The sequence below is a fragment of the Typopeltis vanoorti genome, chromosome 4 (assembly GCF_054136105.1).
Source record: "Typopeltis vanoorti isolate ZY-2024b chromosome 4, IOZ_Tvanoo_1.0, whole genome shotgun sequence".
Lineage (NCBI taxonomy): Eukaryota > Metazoa > Arthropoda > Arachnida > Uropygi > Thelyphonidae > Typopeltis > Typopeltis vanoorti.
This window is the reverse complement of record NC_143552.1, coordinates 93,900,479-93,922,251: the sequence shown is the minus strand read 5'-3', so window position 1 is coordinate 93,922,251 and position 21,773 is coordinate 93,900,479. Positions and strand designations below refer to the sequence as shown.

Here is a 21,773-nt window from a genome sequence, read left to right as displayed (position 1 = left end):
AGAAATATTTGAACAGCACAATGTAGTCTATAAATTTCCCTGCCAAAAAGACTGTGACATCACCTACACCGGTTCCACCATCAGGTCTTTATGGGCAAGACTACAAGAACACTTCCGTGACTGTAACATCCCCATTCCAGAACATTTAAACACTAAAAAACGCAACATCAAAAAGAAAAATCGTATACAAAACAGGAAAAACGGAAATAGCTGTTCACGCCCTTGAACAAAAACACACCCCGCAGATAGACAAGGCCATCATAATAGATAGACAAGACAATGAAACAATGCTCAGAATATCGGAAACAATAGCTATAAAGTGTGACGCGAACTCTATCAACGTACACAGGCCCTACATAATCTCCGAGGTTTGGAAGCTTCACAACATAAAATTGAGGTCACAACCCCGACCAATAGGAGACAACACAAACACCTCTAAAGCAGAAGCACTCACCCGAACTGACATAGCTTCCACTTTCCCAATGTGTTCAGATGACGACCACGAATAGTCGAAACGGTCCACACCCCGTCAACCACCTTTCCCCTTCCCCCTCCCTATTTTTAAAAAAAAAAAAAAATTAACCCTTTCACTTTTTCCCCACCCTATATAAAAGTATATGTTTCTATATATTATGAAAAAAACCCGGGTTTTTCTAACTTATTCTACCAAAATGCCTACCCCCCCACACACACACTCTGCAGTTTTCAACATCGCAGACTGAGGAAAAGCCACAACACCCAGAAAAAGGTATGTGCAGTTTTCTATTCCTTAGGCTACATATACTTTTTAGTACATCTACACTCATAATGCCCTAAGAATCCATGAGTAAATAGCCAATGACATCTAAACAGGGGTACTCCTAAACTGAAGCAAGCAAAATAGCTGTAATTATAATAGTTTATAAAGAGGAGTAACATGGGAGTTTTCCCAGAAATAATATACAAAATGTTATATTCAGGCAATGACAATCAAGGAAAAGAAGGAGTAGCCATAGTATTCAACATAAAATACGAGGCTAATCGTCTTGAATGGCAGTCAGTCTCAAGTTGAGTAATGTGGGCAAATATGAGAATGGGGAACTGGACAATGAGACTTATTTGTGCCTATAGTCCCACAGAAGGTTCTACTAAGGTAGAAGTGGAGGAATTTTTTGAAGCTTTAGAAAAAGCAACTGATACAGTGAAAAAGAAAAAGTTGGTCCTTGTTGGGGATCTAAATAGCAGAGTAGGAAATGATTGTGAGACATACAAAAATATTTTGGGAAAATTTGGTGAAAAGAGCAAAGCTAATAATAATGGCAAATACCTGTTGGATTTCTGCTCAGGACATGGACTGGTTATTACTAACACCATGTTCCAACAAAAAAATGTGCACAAATTCACATGGAGAGAAGAGGCAAGGAATAAGAAAAGTCTCATTGACTATGTTATTGTTGATAGTAATGTTTTCTCCCTGGTGCAGAACACCAGAGTATACAGAGGATTTGAAATTGGAAGCAATCATTATTTAGTCTTGAGGATAAAATTGAATTTCATATTGAAAAGAATATCATGTAAGAAAGTTTTAAAGCGAATAAAAGTTGAGCAGCTCTCAGATGTGAACTGTAGACTAAAATACAGAAGATTATTGAAAAGAAAATGAAAGAGTTTGAGAACAGGAATCAAGCCTTGGAGATTTAGTGGCAAACTCTGAAGAAAACATTGATTGATTCTGCCAGAGAGGCATGTGGTGAGGTTGTGTGCAAGGATAAAAAAATCAGAACTCCCTGGTGGACACAGGAAGTTAAAGAGGAAGTGAAGGAAAAGAAGAAAGCATATCAAAAGTTCCTGGCAAATAAGTCAGCTTTTACTCTTACAGAATACAGAGACAAATGTAAGAAAGCTAAACAGTGTGTAAAACTAGCTAAACAAAAGTCATGGGAGGATTTTGGCAAGAATATAGAAAATAAATATCAAGAAGGTGATAAAATACTCTGGAGGTTGTTGAAGAAGCTTAGGAATGGAGGAAAGAGTGCTGTAAAAGGAGTTAGAGATGATAAAGGTAACATGAAAACAGGAGAAAAAGATATCCTTGAAGTATGGAGTAATTACTTTGAAAAACTGCTAAATGAAACAAGCAGTGATGACAGCACTGTGATAAAAAACACTGACCAGGAATGCAGTCAGGAATAGATATCCATACTTGAAGTAGAAAAAGCCATCAAAGGCTTGAAATGTGGAAAGGCAGCAGGAGTAGATGATATTCGACCAGAAATGCTGAAGTATGGTGGTATAAAAGTCTTTCAGTGGCTGCACTGCATAGTTCAGAAAGCCTGGACAGAGGGACGAATTCCCGATGATTGGAGTAGAGCTCTCATAGTACCCATATATAAAAAGGGAAATAAAACTGAATGTGAGAATTACAGAGGTATTTCCCTACTGAGTGTTCCTGGCAAGATCTATGCAAGTATACTTGAGAAACGGTTGAGAAGAATTGTGGAAGAAAAGCTTGGTGAAGAACAAGCTGGATTCAGTCCAGATCTTCACTTTACGACAAATAGTCGAGAAAGCCTGGGAATATAACAAAGATCTGTATTTAAGTTTTGTCGATTTGGAAAAGGCATATGACAAGTTGCCAAGAGAGAAGCTATTCAATACGCTACAGTTATATGGTGTCAATGAGGCATTATATCAAGCAATACTTAGTCTTTATTTGAGTTGTAAGTCAGCAGTTAGAATTGAAGGAAGTACAGGAAGATGGTTTAATGTTAAATCTGGTGTGAGACAAGGATGTACATTATCCCCTCTGTTATTCATTATCTATATGGATCACATTATGAAGGAAAGTGGTATTAAACCTGATATCAAAATTGGAGATGTTAATGTCAGCTCTTTGCTTTATGCGGATGATGTTATACTTATAAATAAATCCGCTACAAGTCTGCAAGATTCTCTGACTAAATTGAATAGCTGTTGTAATAGATATGGTATGAAGGTCAGCAATAAAAAGACAAAGACAATGAAAATAGGCAGAATCATTGATAATGGCTACTGTGTTGTGAATGGAGAACCTGTGGAACAAGTAAAACATTTCAGCTACTTAGGCACGATTTTTACTGAAGATGGAAAATTAAATATAGAAATAGACAACAGAATCAACAAAGCTGGTATGGTGGGAAGTCAATTGAATAAATTCATATGGAGTAAGAGAGAAATTAGTCGGAAGATTAAATTAGCTGTATACAAGACAGTGTTCAAACCAGTTTTAACTTATGGATCTGAGAGCTGGGTCAGAAGTAAAACACTTGACCAAAGATTAGAGACCGCAGATATGAGAGTCCTGAGAAAGATTCGAGGCGTGAACAGATGGCATCAATGGTAATATCATATTAAAAATGAGGATATTAGGAAAGAACTTGACATTGTCAGCATCCAGGAATGCGTTAGCAGAGCTAATCTCAGGTGGTATGGTCATTTAAATAGAATGGGAGAGGAAAGATTAGCAAAACAAGTGTTCTCTGCCAGGTTGGCAGGAAAACGACCCACAGGAAGACCAAGATATAGGTGGATTGATACGGTACAAAGTGCCTTAGACGATAGAAATATAAGATCTGATAATGTTGGAGTCTTGACAAGTAACAGACTGATTTGGAGGAAAATTGTAGATAGGAAGTTAGTAATGATGTAATTTTTTCATGTAGTACTGTCATATCCTGTACACCCCTTGAGGGTACATGGCAGGAATTTGATGATGATGATGAGTATCTTACTGGGAAACAACTCCAGACAGTAATTACAAGGGACTTGTCTCCAACAAGGAAATAGTAAAGTTCAATACACGTGGTTACCCTAAGTAGTCAGCCAAGTAGATAGATAGCCTTTGTAGTTTAGCACCATAGCTTGTGTTAAGATAGGATTTATCAGGGTAATCAGTTTAAGGCAGAAATAAAGTAAATCGATTAACACAAGGAAGAGATATTGAATATAGATATAGAATTAAAATAAAGAATTGAAGGTAGATATTGAAAGTAAGGAAAGTGAATAAAATATAAATATACATTAAATATAACAAGGGCTCAACCAGTCCTAAAGGAAGGATGAGGAATGGGGGGGGGGGAGATCCTATACGAATAAATAAATTATGGTAATATAGACTGAAACGAACGGACACCATCTAGGGGCAAGATAATGAATTTCTTGAGCATTTGAGGGACAACTACCTTAGTCAGTACGTAACATGGGTGTATGTGTATCAAGGGTCTTGGATTTGATTATCTCATAAAAGAATGTTATTGTAAATGGGGTGTTGAATCTCTCTCTCCCGTTAGTGAGAGTGACCATGAGGTGATTACTTAGGTAGTGGTCAGCCATATGACTAGTACTGTGAGAAAGGGATATATGCAAAACTATAAGGCTGTGATTTTGACAAGCTCAGGAGACAGCTTGCAACTATATCATGGAATGAAAGGAGATCACGTTGCTTGGGACCTACTGTATTTACTCAAACATAACTCGCCCTCACATATATCTTGCACCCTTGATTTTACTTTATGAAAAAAGAAATTAAAAAGTTTCGCATATAGCTCGTACACGAAAAAGTTTAAAACTTTAAGAAATAGATAGTGAACGTTGTTGTTGTTGTGGCAGAAATAGTAAACTTTTGAATGTGAAGACCAATGTAGCCATTATTCCTGGTGGTCTCACACCTCGTCTACAGCCTTGGATTTATCAGTAAACAAACTATTCAAGGACCACTTACAAAAATTCTAAACTGAGTGGATGGCAGCCAGCGGTTATGATCTGACTCCAGCAGGGAAGATTAAGAGATCATCATTAAAACCGTTGTGCAACTGGATTTTGAGAGTTTGGGACATGTTTTACCAGAAATAATTGCCAAGAGTTTTTTTTTTAAAAAACTGACATCTCTAATGCCCTGGATGGGAACAAAGATGATGCTATTTGGGTAGACTGACAATGCACATGAGGAAACGCTCTCGAGACAGGAATTAACAATAGCAAATAGGAGATTCTTGGTAAGTCATACTCATTTCAGTTTTTTTAAATCATGGTGATCTTATGATTCCGAAATTATAAAAAGACAAGCAATAACAAAACTGTTTTAGTTTAATTACAGAAGCATTGTCATTAAAGATGTGTGATGAAGGCGAGCAGCAGATTGTGTAAATAACGTTGATAATTAAAGTTTAAATGCATTCATTTTATAAATAATGTGAGCAATTCATTTATTCATTTGTGTGTGTGGGAGGGGGGGTTCTCCTTTTTCTTCCCTGTCTGTTAGGACAGGTTGAGCCTATTTTATGAGGGACTAAGTATTTGTATTTTATGACTGTAAATTTGCATGTGTTCACAGAGCCGATTTGCCTGTTCTGAGGGATGAAACACCCCAGTTTCCAGGTGAAAAAAACTCACCTTTAGTTGAAAGAGACCAGATAAAAGTTCCTCACATCTTGGATGGAAATTGCACCTAGGTCTTTTCGACCAAGCAGCTTCATCTATACTAATGTTTTTCCTGAAAAACTTTAGTTCCCAAAAATCCCTGCATATATCTCACACCATGATTTTTTTAACTTTAATGCTGTGGAAAAACGCGAGTTATATTCAAGTAAATACGTTATTTAGGAACTGTCTGGAAGAGTGAGTATCTAGATACATTCCAAAGGTCAAGAGGTCAAATAAGATGGGTTTTAATGAAGAAATGAAACATACAATATGGAAGAAGAAGAAGGCATCATGGAGGCCACTTAAAATGAGTGGGGTAGCAATCAGTTGCACAAGGAGTACAAATAAAAGCAAGCAAGAGAAGTAGGTAACTCGCTTGGTAAGGGTAGCAAAAGTGCAGTATGAGCAGTTAACTAATGAGGCTAAAAGGAATCCTACAGAGTTGTTTTTTTTTTTTTTGATATCCAGCCAGTAGAAGAAAGAATGATTATGGAAGGATGCTACTGGCTGGAGAAAATGGTAGAATGAAGAATGACAACAGCCAAAGAGGATATAGTAGATGTTACATGAGTGGTTCATAAAGTATTTCATCCTCGTGAAAGTATTTTATCATGCAAAGCTTGAGAGCATTGAGAAGGAGCTGCCGATAGTGAGTGAGCAGAAGGTATAGGAGGAATTGAATAAACTTGATGTCAATGCATGTTTTGAAGAAATGTTCCAAGGAGTTAACAACTTAACTTACCTATTTAACTTGGGTATCAGATTTGTCTAAGTTCCAAAGGAATGGAAAGAGGGCAAAATTTTACCACTTCATAAAAGGAATGACAACAACATTCTCTTTGATGGACAGCAGGGGTTTATTAAAGGAAGGTTGTGCTTACTATAACAAGGCGATAGGTGCACTGGACAAAGGTGAAGCATACACAGTGGTGTATTTAGATTTTGCTAAAGCCTTTAATAGACTGCCAAATGAAAAACTGATAATTAAACTGGAACAGATGGAGTTGGGTAGTAGATTAGTGCAGAGGATTGGAGATTGGCTGTCTAATAGGTATCAGCAAGTTGTGTATTGGGGGAGAAGGGGAAGGCAATATTCTGGAGGAGGAAAGTCACCAGCGCTGTGCCTCAAGGGTCTGTTTTGGGTCTATTGCTTTGTCTATTGATTTGCATGTAAATATATTGGGAAGAACTATGAGGAATACAATGGATGCTGCAGCCTTGCAAGGGGACTTGAACAGACATTCTGGATGAACAAATGAATGTGACTATGAGTTCAACATAGCAAAGTGTAAGTTTGTAAAGTTTAGGAAGCACAGATGAGATCCAAAATATAAGATTGGTGAGGATATCTTAGAGAAGGTGGAGGAGATGACGGATCCGAAATTTCAGGGACATTTTGTTTAAATTACGAGGACAGCACGACGCATCATGGAAATGATGCAGAGAATACTGACATATAGAAATAAGAATGTTATGATTCCACTGTACAGGGTGTTTGGAAAAGAACTCCAATGTTTTGAATGAAATTTATTTTATGACATTTTGAAGCAGAAATGTAGGTAGTATATATCATTAAAGTAAAAAGTCACAAGTTTGATTACCTGTTAGTGTAACTTGATGTGTGTGTGTGTCATTTACAGTCCTACAGACATCAAAATGGAATTCCACCTCAGACCATGCTCAGGTAAGCATATCCATAGGAATTGCTTCTGTGGTTGCTGTTATTCAATGGTGCAGATGGGCAAGGGACTTAATTTTTTCTGATACACAATGTCTTTCACATGGTCCAAAAATCGAGAATCGGGACTGCATGGTGGCCAAGCAATGGAACCTCTTCTGTCTATCCATTTTCCTGGGAATTGGTTGTTGAGCAAAGTCCACACAATTGCAGCATAATACAGCAGGGGTCCATCCTGTTAGAAAATGAGGCCCTCCACATGCTTAATCTGGGGAAACAAGTCCTCACAAAGGGAAAACACAAGTGTGGCATATCCAAGGTATGCCACACTTGTAATCGTATCCTTATGGAAAAAAATGGCTCAACAATGCGATCATGCATGATTTCACATCAGACATTGACTTTCAGACTGTTATGGACAAACTCCACCAGTTCTTGTGGATTTTCTGACCCCCACACCTGACAATTATGGAGATTCACAGCTCCATGCACATGAAACATTGCCTCATCAGAAATTAAATGCTCTGGAGGTAGTTGTCATGTTGAGCAATTAGGTCTAACATGGTGGTCACATACTGAACTCTTTGTAGACTATCAGTAGGTTGGATGTGATGAACAAGCTGCAGTTTACAAGCATGAAGTTTCAATCTCTCGTGAACAATGTCATGCACTGCGCTTTTAGGAATGTTCAATTGACGACTCACACTACAAACCAAACATTTCGGTTTGTAGTGTGAGTCGATTCCCAGCACTTAAATATTGTAGGCCTACCTGATCAGTTCTCTTTTAAAACACCTCCTGCTTCCAAGAACTGCTAATGCCACTTATGGATACTTTTGTCACTCAGAGCATTCTTACCATACTCCCGCCTGAAATTCCTTTGAACAGCTGTCACTGGCTTTGTTTCTGTGAACCATAACATGCACTGTGCTTTCTCTTGTGGTGATGCCATTACTGCAGCACAGACAAACACCCCCCCCCCCCCCTCTCAGTTCCAGGTATATATATATATATAGAATTCCTTGTTCTGCAAGTTGGCCTACTATGGGCAGACAGGAAGATCAGCTACAATCCAAATGAAAGAGCACAAAAAAAAAAATACATCTGCAGTCATGACTATGGTCAATCTGGCCTTGATAACCATGCTTTGGATACAGCCCACAGAATAAATTGAAAAAAAAAAAATAAATAAATAAATAAAAATAAAAAAAAAACAGTAAATCCAAAGGAGAAAGATTATTTTCAGAATCTACTGATGCTCTTAAAAATCAGCCTAATTTAATTTAAATAAATATGGTTGTATAAAACTTTGGAAAACACTAATACTTCGAGATCCCAGTTTACATCCTAGGCTACTGACAGGTTTCCAGAGGGCATCCACCCAGTTACAACTTTAGTCTTTTGTTCACGTGTTTCAGTTAGTTTTGTGTTGCCTTTGTGCTTGTGTGTGTGTGTGTGTGTTACAAGTCTCATTTTGTACTCCCTGACGATGTCTCTGTAACTGAGATGAAATATTGGAGCATTAAATACTACTTTTAATCATTTTCTAGTGCTATTTCACTCCATTAAACTTTTATCATGTTTTCCCAGCACTTTAGCCTTACACATGCAGAGCCTAGTGGATAGAAGGACAAGGAGGGAGAGAGAGAGGGGGGAATGGGTGGAGACAGGGAAACAAGAGGTCATCCTTGGAAGCTGAATAAGGAGGGTGTGAGGAGTAAGTTTTTGCACGGAGAGTTGTGGGTGTGTGTGTGATGGAGGACCTTCCATGATGAGTCATTGACTCCATGGAGGTCTAATAATAATAATAATAAATGACTTTTAAACATCAACTTGTTCCAATGAATGCTATGTTTAGCGAAGATTGTATGCTCAGCAAGTTCCATGACTGTTTAGGCTCATGATATTTAATAGAAGATTGTTGTTGTTCCAGAAATGAGCCTGAGCAGTCTGGACTTGCTTGCTGCACATGCTATCTGCACTGAACATAGAGTTCAATGGAACAAGACAAGAGTCCTTCATAAAAGTTGTTTCCTCATAGAAAGTATTTATAAAGAACCATGTGAAGCATTACTCTACTGTCCTAACTTAAACAGATCTAGTGGGTTACATCTATCTCCTTTATGGGAAATAGTATCTTTTAAATCTGCTTTCCTAAATTTCCCAACTTCACATATATACTTAGGAAATTATTAACCATTTTAGATATCTTACATTAGCTACTAAGTCAGCAGCACTTTTTAGAACTGTCTGTTATTGTTTGATTGCTGCTCTGTAATTCGATATGAAGATGCCTATGAAACTTGGCGAAAATTCTACAATTAAATAAGTTTTAACATGAGTTCTCTTCCATTTTTATAATTTATTATGCAAGCTTACAGTATTCCAATATTCAAACAAAACAAAGCTAATGCCTTCCCATCAATTGCCTTAGTATCCCATAATGTAAAGTGCACATCTTCCTGTAATGTACAGCATTATACGAAGGTTCACTCTGGCCAAATGCAACCTTTATTAAGGTTTCATCAGTGGGAGCAAGACCCAGAGGAAATACCCAGGCTGAATTAATGCATAAGTCATATATTTTCCATATGCAAGTAGTAAAAAAAAGGTGTATCACCTTATTATTAAAATACTCTGGATTACAGATGGGTGAAGATGGATCAAACAATATAATTTCTTGGTAAGTGTAATTTAACTAGTAACCTAAGTGAGAAAAAAACTTTCTACATCTATCTCTAATCCAGAGTATTATGTAAAAGAAATTTATAATTCTTCATGAAGTACATATTTGCAATTCAAAATTACAAAGCACATGAATAAACTACTCACCTCCATTCATCGAATGGCTGCTGTAGTTGATATTTTTCAACAACACTGCACATAGTAGTTTCTGCATGAAGCCAGTATATTGCCCCTGACAGAGTATGATTAAGTCTAATAGCATAAAGATTTTCATATGGACGAGGAACATCTGATAATCTACTAGTCACTAAATGGACAACATCCTGAAATTTAAATTTTTTTTTCATTATGTAAGGAATTTCAAATATGGAGCTGAATCCAAGTAAACACAACAAAACTAAATAAGAGCTTGAAGTTTTAACTATTAATACAACAGATCCATACATGGTACTCAAAAACATTTCATCTATCAAAGATATTCTATACACTGACTATTTAAAGATACTCTCTGTTTAAGATTCTTAAAATATAGCTTTCAATTATTCACATGCCTCAATCTTCAAAATACTTAAGTTATTTATTTTCATCTCTTGGTAAAATTAGCTAGAGCTATCATTACTTGTGCAAAGGTTCTGTTTGAAAGATGGCTTAACAATTTATAATCTAATAAGCATTTAAATTAACATGTTCACAACTGGCTGTGTCTCGCATGCATATGTTGCAAATGAGACACAGTCCAATATCTCACAAGCAAGAGAAAGAAACTCTACACTCGGTTTGATGTATTCCTTCTGCATTGGGCAGCACATTTTTAGGTTTCAATATATGGCATGCCAGTTTAAATTTTTTTGGCAAAGTTTTATTTCGAAAGTTAGTATTTCTGAAATGCCTTGATACAGAAAATATCAAATGTAATTATCTGATTTCACATTACGTTATATATATATATATATTTATTTGTTACTGAAGTTTGTTTTATGTCAGGTTTGCATCCATGATTGCATTATAAACAATAACCCGCATACTTTCTGCAGCTGAGAATTTGAAATATGCTGTCAGGACATTGTATTTAGTTACTTCATTTAGCACTACAATTGAACTTCTTTGTTTTGTGTCTATCTACACAGAATACAGTGTCTGCAGGAAGAGAAGTGGTTTTAATTATACAGCATCATTTTCATTCCAGCTGTCTAATTATACTAATTACTTTGTCACCAAATGTAGTATACAGACTTCGATTGTCTCTGTACCATGTGATAAAATAAAAATTCTACTTGGCTTTGTTTGGGTCTGTGTGTGGGGGGGGGGATGTTTTTCCCTCCAGTCTTCAATAACAATACACAGTGAGTAAAAATTCATTCATTCTGGTGAATAAAAATAATTTCCACTTCTTCTTTTCAGCCATTTTCTGTCCACTGCTGGACGAAGGCCTCCTCCAGTTCTTTCCACTTTCTCTGTTCTTGGCAATGGTTGACCAATTTTTCCCAACAAATTTTGACAGTTCAAACGAGGTCGAGAATGTCCTAAAAGAAGGTCTCCACCTTCTTTTAGGACGTCCTCGGCCTCGTTTTTCTTCTTCTGGAATCTACTATAAATCCACTAATACTGTAAAGCTGATGGTTATCAAATTTTGGTGTATTTAGGAAACACTTTATGATCTCTAACAGAGATCATAAAATGTTGAAGGAAATTATGATGACAGCTTGTAAAACAGTAGGCTAAATGAAATACTTGTTACAATACTTTTATTCAGATTAATTACATCATCATCATCAAATTCCTGACATGTACCCTCAAGGGATGTACAGGATATGATAGTACTACATGAAAAATCTACATCATTACTAACTTCCCATCTACAATTTTCCTCCAAATCAGTCTGTTACTTGTCAAGACTGCAACATTATCAGATCTTATATTTCTATCCTATCGTCTAATGCACTTCGTACAGTATCAATCCATCTATATCTTGGTCTTCCTCTCGGTCGTTTTCCTGCCAACTTGGCAGCACTTGTTTTGCTAATCTTTCCTCATCCATTCTGTTCAAGTGACATTCCACCTGAGATTAGCTCTGCTAACGCATTCCTGGATGCGGACAATGTCAAGTTCTTTCCTAATATCCTCGTTTTTAATATGATATTGCCATTGATGCCATCTGTTCACACCCCTAATCTTTCTCAGAACTGATTAGTTGGTTTGTTTCATTATGATTTTTTATTGTGGGGGTCTCTGTCTAGGATCTTATAGGTGGAGTTGTCTGATAGTAATACAGTTAACTTATCATAATAATCTTTAGAGTTAAGGATAACTGTAGAATTTCCCTTATCAGTCTTTGTAATAATGATATCTTTGTTTTTCTTCAAATTGAGAATTGCCTTTCTATCAAAAGGAGACGTGTTGAGAATAGGTTGTTTGCTTTGGCTAGGATTATCGTACTTTTGAATCTAATAATGTTGGCTACGTTTTGCTGTAGTGGATATAGGCCTTTTTCAATTCCACACATGAAATCCATTTTAGGAACGTATTTGGGCGTAATCGCAAAGTTAAAACCTTTTTTGAGAATGTCAGATTCATTTTTTGTGAGACTATGATTTGACAAATTAAAAATCACTTTGTCGTTAGGGAGGTTGTTTTGTGTCTGATATTTTTTCTTGTAAAGTTCATTGAATTTCCTCATTTGTTTGTCCTTATAAAGTTTGAAAGTTTTTTCATAACTGCATTGTATCATTTGATCTAATTGATTCCATATGGTATATTCCAAATTATTGAAATGTCATCAAAGAACTGACGGCAATTAATATTACTTTTATTTAGTTCATACCTCGTGTGTTGAATCGTTTCTCTTACCAGTGCAAATCAATGAAGTGCGTAGATAAATTTTTTTAGCTGATATAGAGTTGATATAACCTCTGACTATGAGGAACTTTGGAATGATGGAGAATTCCCTGCAACGTTTAAGGAACGTTAGGTGGTTCAAAAGTTTGGCCTCTCTGCATTTTTCTCTTTCCATGCACTGAACTTTGTGTTTCATTAAACTGTTTAAACTAAACATATTTGGTCGTTTTATAATTAAAATACAAACTTATTTAATACTGACCATTAACCTTAGCTACTTGTTGGTTTACAAAGTTATTTATGTTCCTTTCAATTTGCATTTACTAGTTTTTATGTCTTTCCGTAAACGCTTTGAAAAACCAAACAGTGTGCTGGCGAAACTGGTAGGCTATAATGTAAGTTTGTTTGTAAATGGTCAGTATTAAATAAGTTTGTATTTCTTTCTCAGAACTCTCAAATCTGCAGTCTCTAGTCTTTGGTCAAGTGTTTGTTTTACTTCTAACACAGCTCTCGGGTTAGCTAATTTAGTGTTTTGACTAATTTCTCTCTTATTCCATATAAATTTATTCAATTGACTTCCTACCATACCAGCTTTGTTAATTCTGTTGTCTATTTCAATATTTAATTTACCATCTTCACTAAAAATTGTGCCTAAGTAGCTGAAATGTTTTACTTGTTACACAGGTTCCCCATTCAAAACACAGTTGACATTTTCACTGATTCTGCCTATTTTCATTGTCTTTGTCTTTTTATTGCTGACCTTCATACCATATCTATTACATCAGTTATTCAATTTAGTCAGGGAATCTTGCAAACTTGTAGCGGATTTATTTAGAAGTATAACATCGTCCACATAAAGCAAAGAGCTGACATTAACATCTCCAATTCTGATATCATGTTTAATACCACTTTGCTTCATAATGTGATCCATATAGATAATTAATAACAGAGGAGATAATGTACATCCTTGTCTCACACCAGATTAACATTAAACCATCTTCCTGTACTTCCTTCAATACTAACTGCTAACTTGCAACTCAAATAAAGACTAAGTATTGCTTGATATATTGCCCCATTGACACCATATAACTGTAGTGTATTGAATAGCTTCTCTCTTGGCACCTTGTCGTATGCTTTTTCCAGATCAACAAAACTTAAATACAGATCTTTGTTATATTCCTATGCTTTCTCAACTAATTGTCGTAAAGTGAAGATCTGATCCTGACAGACTCTATATGGCCTGAATCCAGCTAGTTCACCAAGCTTTTCTTCGACAATTCTTCTCAACAGATTCTCAAGTATACTTGCATATATCTTACCAAGAACACTCAGTAGGGAAATACCTCTGTAATTCTCACATTCAGTTTTATTTCCCTTTTTTATATATGAGTACTATTAGAGCTCTACTCCAATCATCAGGAATTCGTCCCTCTGTCCAGGCCTTCTGAACTAAGCAGTGCAGCCACTGTAAGACTTTTATACCATCATATTTCAGCATTTCTGGTCGAATATCATCTACTACTGCTGCCTTTCCACATTTCAGGCCTTTGATGGCTTTTTCTACTTCAAGTATGGATATGTATTCCTGACTGTATGCCTGTTGAATGTTTTTTACCACTGAGCTATCACTGCTTGTTTCATTTAGCACTTTTTCGAAGTAAATTACTCCATACTTCAAGGATATCTTTTTATCCCTTTTCACGTCACCTTTATCATCTCTAACTCCTTTTACAGCACTCTTTCCTCCATTTCTAAGATTCTTCAACAACCTCCAGAATATCTTACCACCTTCTTGATATTTATTTTCTATGTTCTTGCCAAAGTCCTCCCATGACTTTTATTTAGCTAGTTTTACACGGTGTTTAGCTTTCTTACATTTGTCTCTGTATTCTCTAAGAGCAAAAACTGACTTATTTGCCAGGAACTTTTGATATGCTTTCTTCTTTTCCTTCACTGCTTCTTTAACTTCCTATGACCACCATGGAATTCTGATTTTTCTATCCTTGCAGACAACCTCAACACATGCCTCTCTAGCTGAACCAATCAGGGTTTTCTTCAAGACTTGCCACTGAATCTCAAAGGTTTGGTTCCTGTTTTCAAACTTTCTCATTTTTCCTTCAATAATCTTTGTGTATTTTAGTCTACAGTGCATATCTGAGAGCTGCTCAACTTTTATTCTCTTTAAAAACTTTCTTACATATCATTCTTTCAATATGAAATTCAATTTTATCCTGCTCAAGACTAAATAGTGATCGCTTCCAATTTGAAATCCTCTGTACACTTTGCTGTCCTGCATGAGGGATAAAACATCACTATCAACAACAACATATTCAATGAGACTTTTCTTATTGCTTGCCTCTTCTCTCCAGGTGAATTTAAGTTGGAACATGGTGTTAGTAATAATCAGTCCATGTCCCGAGCAGAAATCTAACGGGTATTTGCCATTATTATTAGCTTTGCTTTTTTCTCCAAATTTTCCCAAAACATTTTTGTATGTCTGACAATTACTTCCTACTCTGCTATTTAGATCCCCAACAAGGACCAACTTTTCCTTTTTCATCGTGTCAGTAGCTTTCTCTAGATCCTCAAAAAATTCCTCCACTTCTACCTTAGCAGAGCCTTCTATGGGACCATAGGCACAAATAAGTCTCATTGTCCAGTTTCCCATTCTAATATTTGCCCACATCACTCTACTTGAGACTGTCAGCAATTCAAGAAGATTAGCCTCGTATTTAGTGTTGAATACTATGGCTACCCCTTCTTTTCCTCGATTGTCATTGCCTGAATATAACATTTTGTATTTATTGCTCAGAAAGATCTCACCAGTTTTTGTCTTATTTGTTTCGGTCACTCCTATTATGTCGATCTGGTACTTATCTAATTCCTCAGCTAGCTCCATTTCTTTGCCATTCAGGCTTTTTATGTTGATAGTACTGATCTTTAACTCTGGTGATGTTGAGTTGGGATGTGCTTTCACATTTGTTCCAGTAGCTGACTTTTCGCTGTTCGCCCTGGTTCACTGGCAAAAACGGGGGGGGGGGGGGGGGGGGGGGGGGTGGGGGCTTGTTTAACCGGGTGACACACTAGCCGGCATAAAATTTTGTCATGTTGTACCATCATTTTGTATATTAGTTTAAGCCAATTAGAATACAATTTGTTCGGCTTAATCCCAAATTGCCAGCCCATCCTCATTCATTCAGTATTTAGGTAAATACTCAACAGGGTGCACCACGAGAAGGTAAGGATTGGACATTAGGTCAGAAGCCCTGGTCGGTTGTCTGCATTCCTTCAAAGGCTATGTGGAAGTCTCCTATCAGTTATACAGCTTTGACCCTTAACACCCCTAATAATTATCTGGAAGCATAATCATGAATAACTAGATAAAAAGCAAAAAAAAATCAAGATCACAAAAAGTATGTGTTTTTAAAAACAGAAACACCTCTCAGAGCTGAAAGCAGATTCATACATGTAATGCACAGTTCATAGGTGATTGGTGAAGAGGAAAGATCTCATGTATTGCGTGATTGACCTTCAATCATACAAGGTGAGGAGAACTTTAGTTCCATTTCAGATGGCCATATGAGAATACCTCACTAAATTCCTTGAAAAGACAAAATAATAAGTTCTTTTCAAGATAAAATATCTAAGCCAATGACCAATCCAATTCAGGAATGTAAAGACTACAATGATGCTGTTCACAAATAAAGAGATTGCTTATATCTTCACAGAACATTGTGAAACAAGATTGGTCATTAGCTTTGATAACTTATCTTGAAAATAACTTCCTAACTTATATTTGTACACTGCTTGGAAAGAAGTCAGTGGACACTACAGTGTGAGGAACAAATAGCCATGACACCCACCTGAATAAGATGCTGGACCTGCTTTCACTGTGATGGCTGCAGCAATCCTACAGGGAATACTTCCCACAATCATACGATAGCAATCAATGGGAATTTTGAACCATTCTTCCTGTAGGCATGTAATGAGGTCATGGACTGTTGTGCAGTGGATGTCCCTTGACCTCCCCCAATGCTCCAGTTCATCCCATACATGTTCAATAGTGCTGAGATCATGGCTCTGTGAAGGCCAATCAAGTATGGTGACATTCACGACCACAGACCACGCAGTTACAGTAACAGTCTTAGACACAATGCACTGTTTTGCTGAAAGAGACAAGCGACAATAGTCAGTTCCGTAGAAATGCCACAAAACAGGAAGTATTGCATTGTCCAGAATGTTCAGATTCTTCTCTGAGTACAGTGTTCATGGCAACACAAACAGAGGTCTGAGGCCAAACGAGGAAAAACTGAACCATACCATCACACTGCTGCTTCTGAATTTCATAGTTGTGGTTACACACTGTGGTAAGAGACATTCACTTGGCATACGCCACACCTATCCATCTGCTCAGTAGAGGGTGTTAGCATGATTTGTAGCGCCATAACACAGCTTTTCAAGCTTCCAGCCAACTACAAACTCTCTGCATTACCAAAGGGAATGCTGCATGTCAGTTCGGTTCAGTTCAGGTAATGTGGGACTTGTATATTGCAGTCCTACCATGGAAACCCATGTTGTGAGCCTCAATTCTGAATGTTTTTGTGCAGATTCACGTTCCAGTCGATGCCTGGAACTCCACATTCAAAGTGTCAGCAGATGAATGGCAGTTTTTACATATTATCCTTCACAGCACCCTACAGTCATGTTCAGTGAGTGTGGCGAGTTGTCCACTAGGGTAGCACTTGCAGATGATTCCTTGTGCTTCTATCTCAGTATGGTATCTCTGACTGTTGACTGGGGATGGCCCAATTTGCCAACAATCTGCTATAGGTAGGCCTGCAACAACACAGCATCCTATCACAATGCTTCATTCAAACTGAGTCAGTTCCTTTTTTGCAGCCATTTCACCCGAACACAGTTGCACTGACTTGAGAACATCATATTCCTCCAATTCAAACAAACAAGTCGTGTGTTTATAGCCAGCATAAACACATGACTCATTATGTGGCATGATGCACCATGCCCATAGGAATGTCTGTTGATTTCTTTCCAAGCAGTGTGCAATGAGGATATACACATGCACAGCAGTCTGAAATCAGGATCATTTTCTACATGACATTTGGAAGTTATTCTTCAATTCTTGCAATAAATCAGATCTTTCTGTCAATAATAACCTACAACCTAAGTGAAACAACAAACTACAAATGACATATGTTAGGCAAGTCATGTATATGAGTTTACTCTGAATTCTGAAATGATTTATGTTTAAAATTCATGACTGTTTTCTGAGATTTTGTTTACATTTGTTATCTAGGTATTCATCCTGATGACGCTGCAAAACATGTCAATGTTCTATTTAATATGAATAAAATATTCTAAAGAAAGCATTCCCAGCATCTTACTATTTAGAGATCATAAAAACCAAACATGAACAGAACATTATACAGACCAATACATAGTCTATATTTGTTGTCAGTCAGCAGTTAGAATTGAAGGAAATACAGGATGGTTTGATGTTAAATCAGGGGTAACACAAGGATACACATTGTCACCACGCTTATTGATCACATTGTGAAGGAAAGTGGCATCAAGCCTGATATTAGAATTGGAGATGTCAAACTTAGCTCTTTGCTTTAAGCAGATGATGTTGTACTCCTAAAACAAATCTAGTGCAAGTCTCCAGGATTCACTAACTAAACTGAATAACAGCTATAACAAATTTGGCATGAAAATCAGCAATAGAAAGACACCAAAACTGAGAAAATAGGCAGGTGCATAGAAAACTTTGGCTGTATTCTGAATGGAGATCTTATAGAACAAGTAAAATATTTCAGCTAATTAGGCCCAGATTTTAGTGAAGATGACAGGTTAAATCTGGAAATAGACAACAGTGTAAGCAAAGCTGGTATGGTGGGTAGCCAGCTGAATAAATTTATATGGAATAAGAGCAAAATAGCCAAATCACCAAACTAGCAGTATACAAGACATGTTGAAACCAGTTTTAAGTTATGGATCTGAGAGTTGGGTTAGAAATAAAGCACTTGATCAAAGACTAGAGACCACAGATATGAGGGAGGAGAAAAATTAGGGGAGTGAACTGGGTTCTAGGAAAATTCGGCGTAAACATTTTCGCCATAGGAAAATTCGGCACAACATTTGCATCGTAAACATTTAAGCCGTAAGACATTTTCGCCATAAGATATTTTGCATTAATTTTTGTAAATAATCAACGGATGATAAAGGTATTATAAATTCATTAAAAAGGCCAATTTTTATTAAGGTGAATGTCAGTGATACATAACATAATGAAATCATTTAAAAATTGTGCAAATTAAAAGAAATGCTGCATAAATAATTAACTTTTTGCTGTGGACTGTCAATTCAACAAATCCATCAGTAACATCACTCATTGGAAAAAAATGCTAATGCTGTGAAGCATTTAATTTTCGTGTTGAATTCAGCATCTGTCTGATAGTGTAACTTAAAACCAATGGCAACAATTTTGCGATATAGATTTTGTATCATATGAAATAAACAATCTGTCATAACTGTTGATGTAAATATGTTAGAAAAAGCATTGATAGTTGCTTTCTCAAAGTCAACCATTAATGTTTCGGGATCTAATGATGAACGTAAGCCGTTTAAGGAACTGAATAATCTGCTGTAAGTTAATTCTGATTTGCCAGGAAGGACAGCAAAAAGCCGCCATGGAATCTTTAGGGTTCTCTTTCCTGTTCCTGGATAAAGGAGGAGGGTCGGTCAGATGAGTGTCGATGCTCTGACCATAAAGAAAAAACAGGATTGTTATCTGATGCATATACAATTAACAGCTACGACATGCCAGTTCTGATGTCGCCCCTGGATTAACAAGGTCTGCGATACGAATAGAGCAATCGGGGGTTGGTTCGAAAAGTGGGATACCGAAAGGAAACAGAAACTAACAGAACTATTATCAGTAGGAATATGGAATGTATGGACATTTTGGATAACAGGAAAACTAGAATTACTTCGCGAGGAAATGAAGAGATATCGGTGTGATATACTAGGACTGACGGAGTTGCGATGGACATCAGCAGGAAAGATAAATAGATGCGAAATCATGTGGTCAAGGCATGACACCAAGCATGAAGCAGGTTTCCTTCTTAACAAAAAAAAAAAAAAAAGCTAGAAAGGCACTCTCAGGCTACAAACCAGTCAATGAACAAATCATAGCAGCAAAATTTCAAGCAAAACCATTTAATATATAAATAGTCCAGATATATGCACCCACATCTGACAGCACAGATGAGGATATTGACTTATTTTACAAAGATCTGACAGAGACAATAGAAACAATACCAAAACAAGATGTACTAATTATTGAAGGAGATTGGAATGCCAAAGTCGGAATATATAATGATGGTTGGGAAAGAGTCATGGGAAAATATGGTTTCAGAGAAAGAAATGAGCGAGGTGAAAAAATTTGCTGTGGACCATGATATGATGATCTGTAACACAAGATTCCAACAAAAGGAGTGTGGAAAATGGACGTGCCGATCAAATGATAGGAAAACCAGAACATGACTGATATGATTATGATTAAAAGAAGATGGATAACATCAGTACAGCAGTGTTGAACTTTTCAAGGAGCGGATATAGACTTGGATCATAGTTTAGTGACTGCAAACATCAAGTTGAAATCAAAAAAGAAAATATAAATCCCATCATCAGAAACGAAGAGAGCAAGAACAAGTGCAGCAGAAATAGGAAGAAGGTGCAAAACAGTATTAGAGGAGAAACTTAAAAGTGTGGACAAAGAAAAAAATTCAAATCTAAGAGTGAAAGGAGTAATGAAGGCAATAGAAGATGCAGTTGAAGAAACAGTACCAGAAGAGGAGAAGATCAAAAAGAAATGGATAAAAAGACCCAGAGGAAGACCAAGATCTTGGCAGACTGATTCAATCAGAAGTGCCTTAGAAGCACAAAATGTTAGATAGGACAATACTAGAGTGCTCACAAGTAACAGATTGATTTGAGATTAATAATGTAGTGCTGTCATAGTAACCTGAACAACCCTTGGGGATACGTATCAGGAAATCGATGACGATGATGATATAAACCAAACTTCATTAAACTCTATGAAATCCAGCCAGTACTGAAATTTTTCTATCAGCTGAAATCATTTTGCTAAGTCATATGATCTGAATTAACCAAAATTTGCAAGTATACATCCAAATACCAAATTTTATTAAGTAACATTCAACTAGTATTATTGCTATACATAATTCTGAAATGTTGTGACTATGCAAATGATTCCACTGAAACAAAAATGGCAAATTGTTGACTGACTAATGCCTTTATATCATTTAAAATCTAGAGAATTAGTAGAAAAAGTGATGAATTAGTTTGTTTTTATAAATCTTGGTCTGCTTTAAATAACTAATTATTTATAGTTGATTGCCCAAATAATATTCAGTATAATGAAGATTCTGACTTACAGGGTGTTGTCCAAAAATTATCTTTACAACTTTTATTGAATATAAATAGTCAATCAGGTGTAAAGATATGGGATTGTCCCATTTTACAGGGGAACTCATTAAGTTACTGTAAATACCAAGTTTTTTTCTCCCCCCCCCACCAGATCCAGGTCCAAAACTTAATGTGTAGTCTGGCCTGTTGCATGCACCCTTTTTCTTCAATGAACCAAAAGCAACCTTGAACATTTTTCTAGACATGCTAAAACACTTTGTCTATCCACAAGTGGAAGAACTGCAACCATATATCATCTTTCAGCAAGATTACATAAATACCAGCACATTGGGCCTTCAATCCATGAATCTCTGAATAAGACGTTCCCAAACAGGCAAGTGCTATGCACTGGCTGCCTAGATTGCCTGATATCACACCCTGTAATTTCTTTCTTTTTTAGAATTCATCAAAAGATCACATGTACAAAACACTTGGATGACAGATATTGATTATCTGAAGGCATGAATCACAGCTTCTACTGAAAACATTGATGTAGATATGTTGCAGCGTACATGGCAGCATTTAGATTATTACCTGGATTGTTTTGCAAATCACCAATGGTGCTCATATTGAATGTTCATAACTTTTATTTTAATAATAAAAATTTTTTTTAAAAAAAGTGGGATTT

The 21,773-nt window shown here is 36.5% G+C and overlaps 1 protein-coding gene across 5 annotated transcripts in view; it reads right to left on the bottom strand.

The window, feature by feature from the left end:
- Nucleotides 1–21,773, bottom strand: part of LOC150107502 (focal adhesion kinase 1-like) — a 496,861-nt gene that overhangs the window by 369,738 nt on the left and 105,350 nt on the right. For all 5 annotated transcript variants that reach the window (XM_090391922.1, XM_090391925.1, XM_090391923.1 and 2 more), the window contains one exon: nucleotides 9,950–10,125. In XM_090391922.1, coding sequence (XP_090248048.1) covers nucleotides 9,950–10,125 — 176 coding nt within the window. The remainder of the gene's footprint in view (nucleotides 1–9,949; nucleotides 10,126–21,773) is intronic.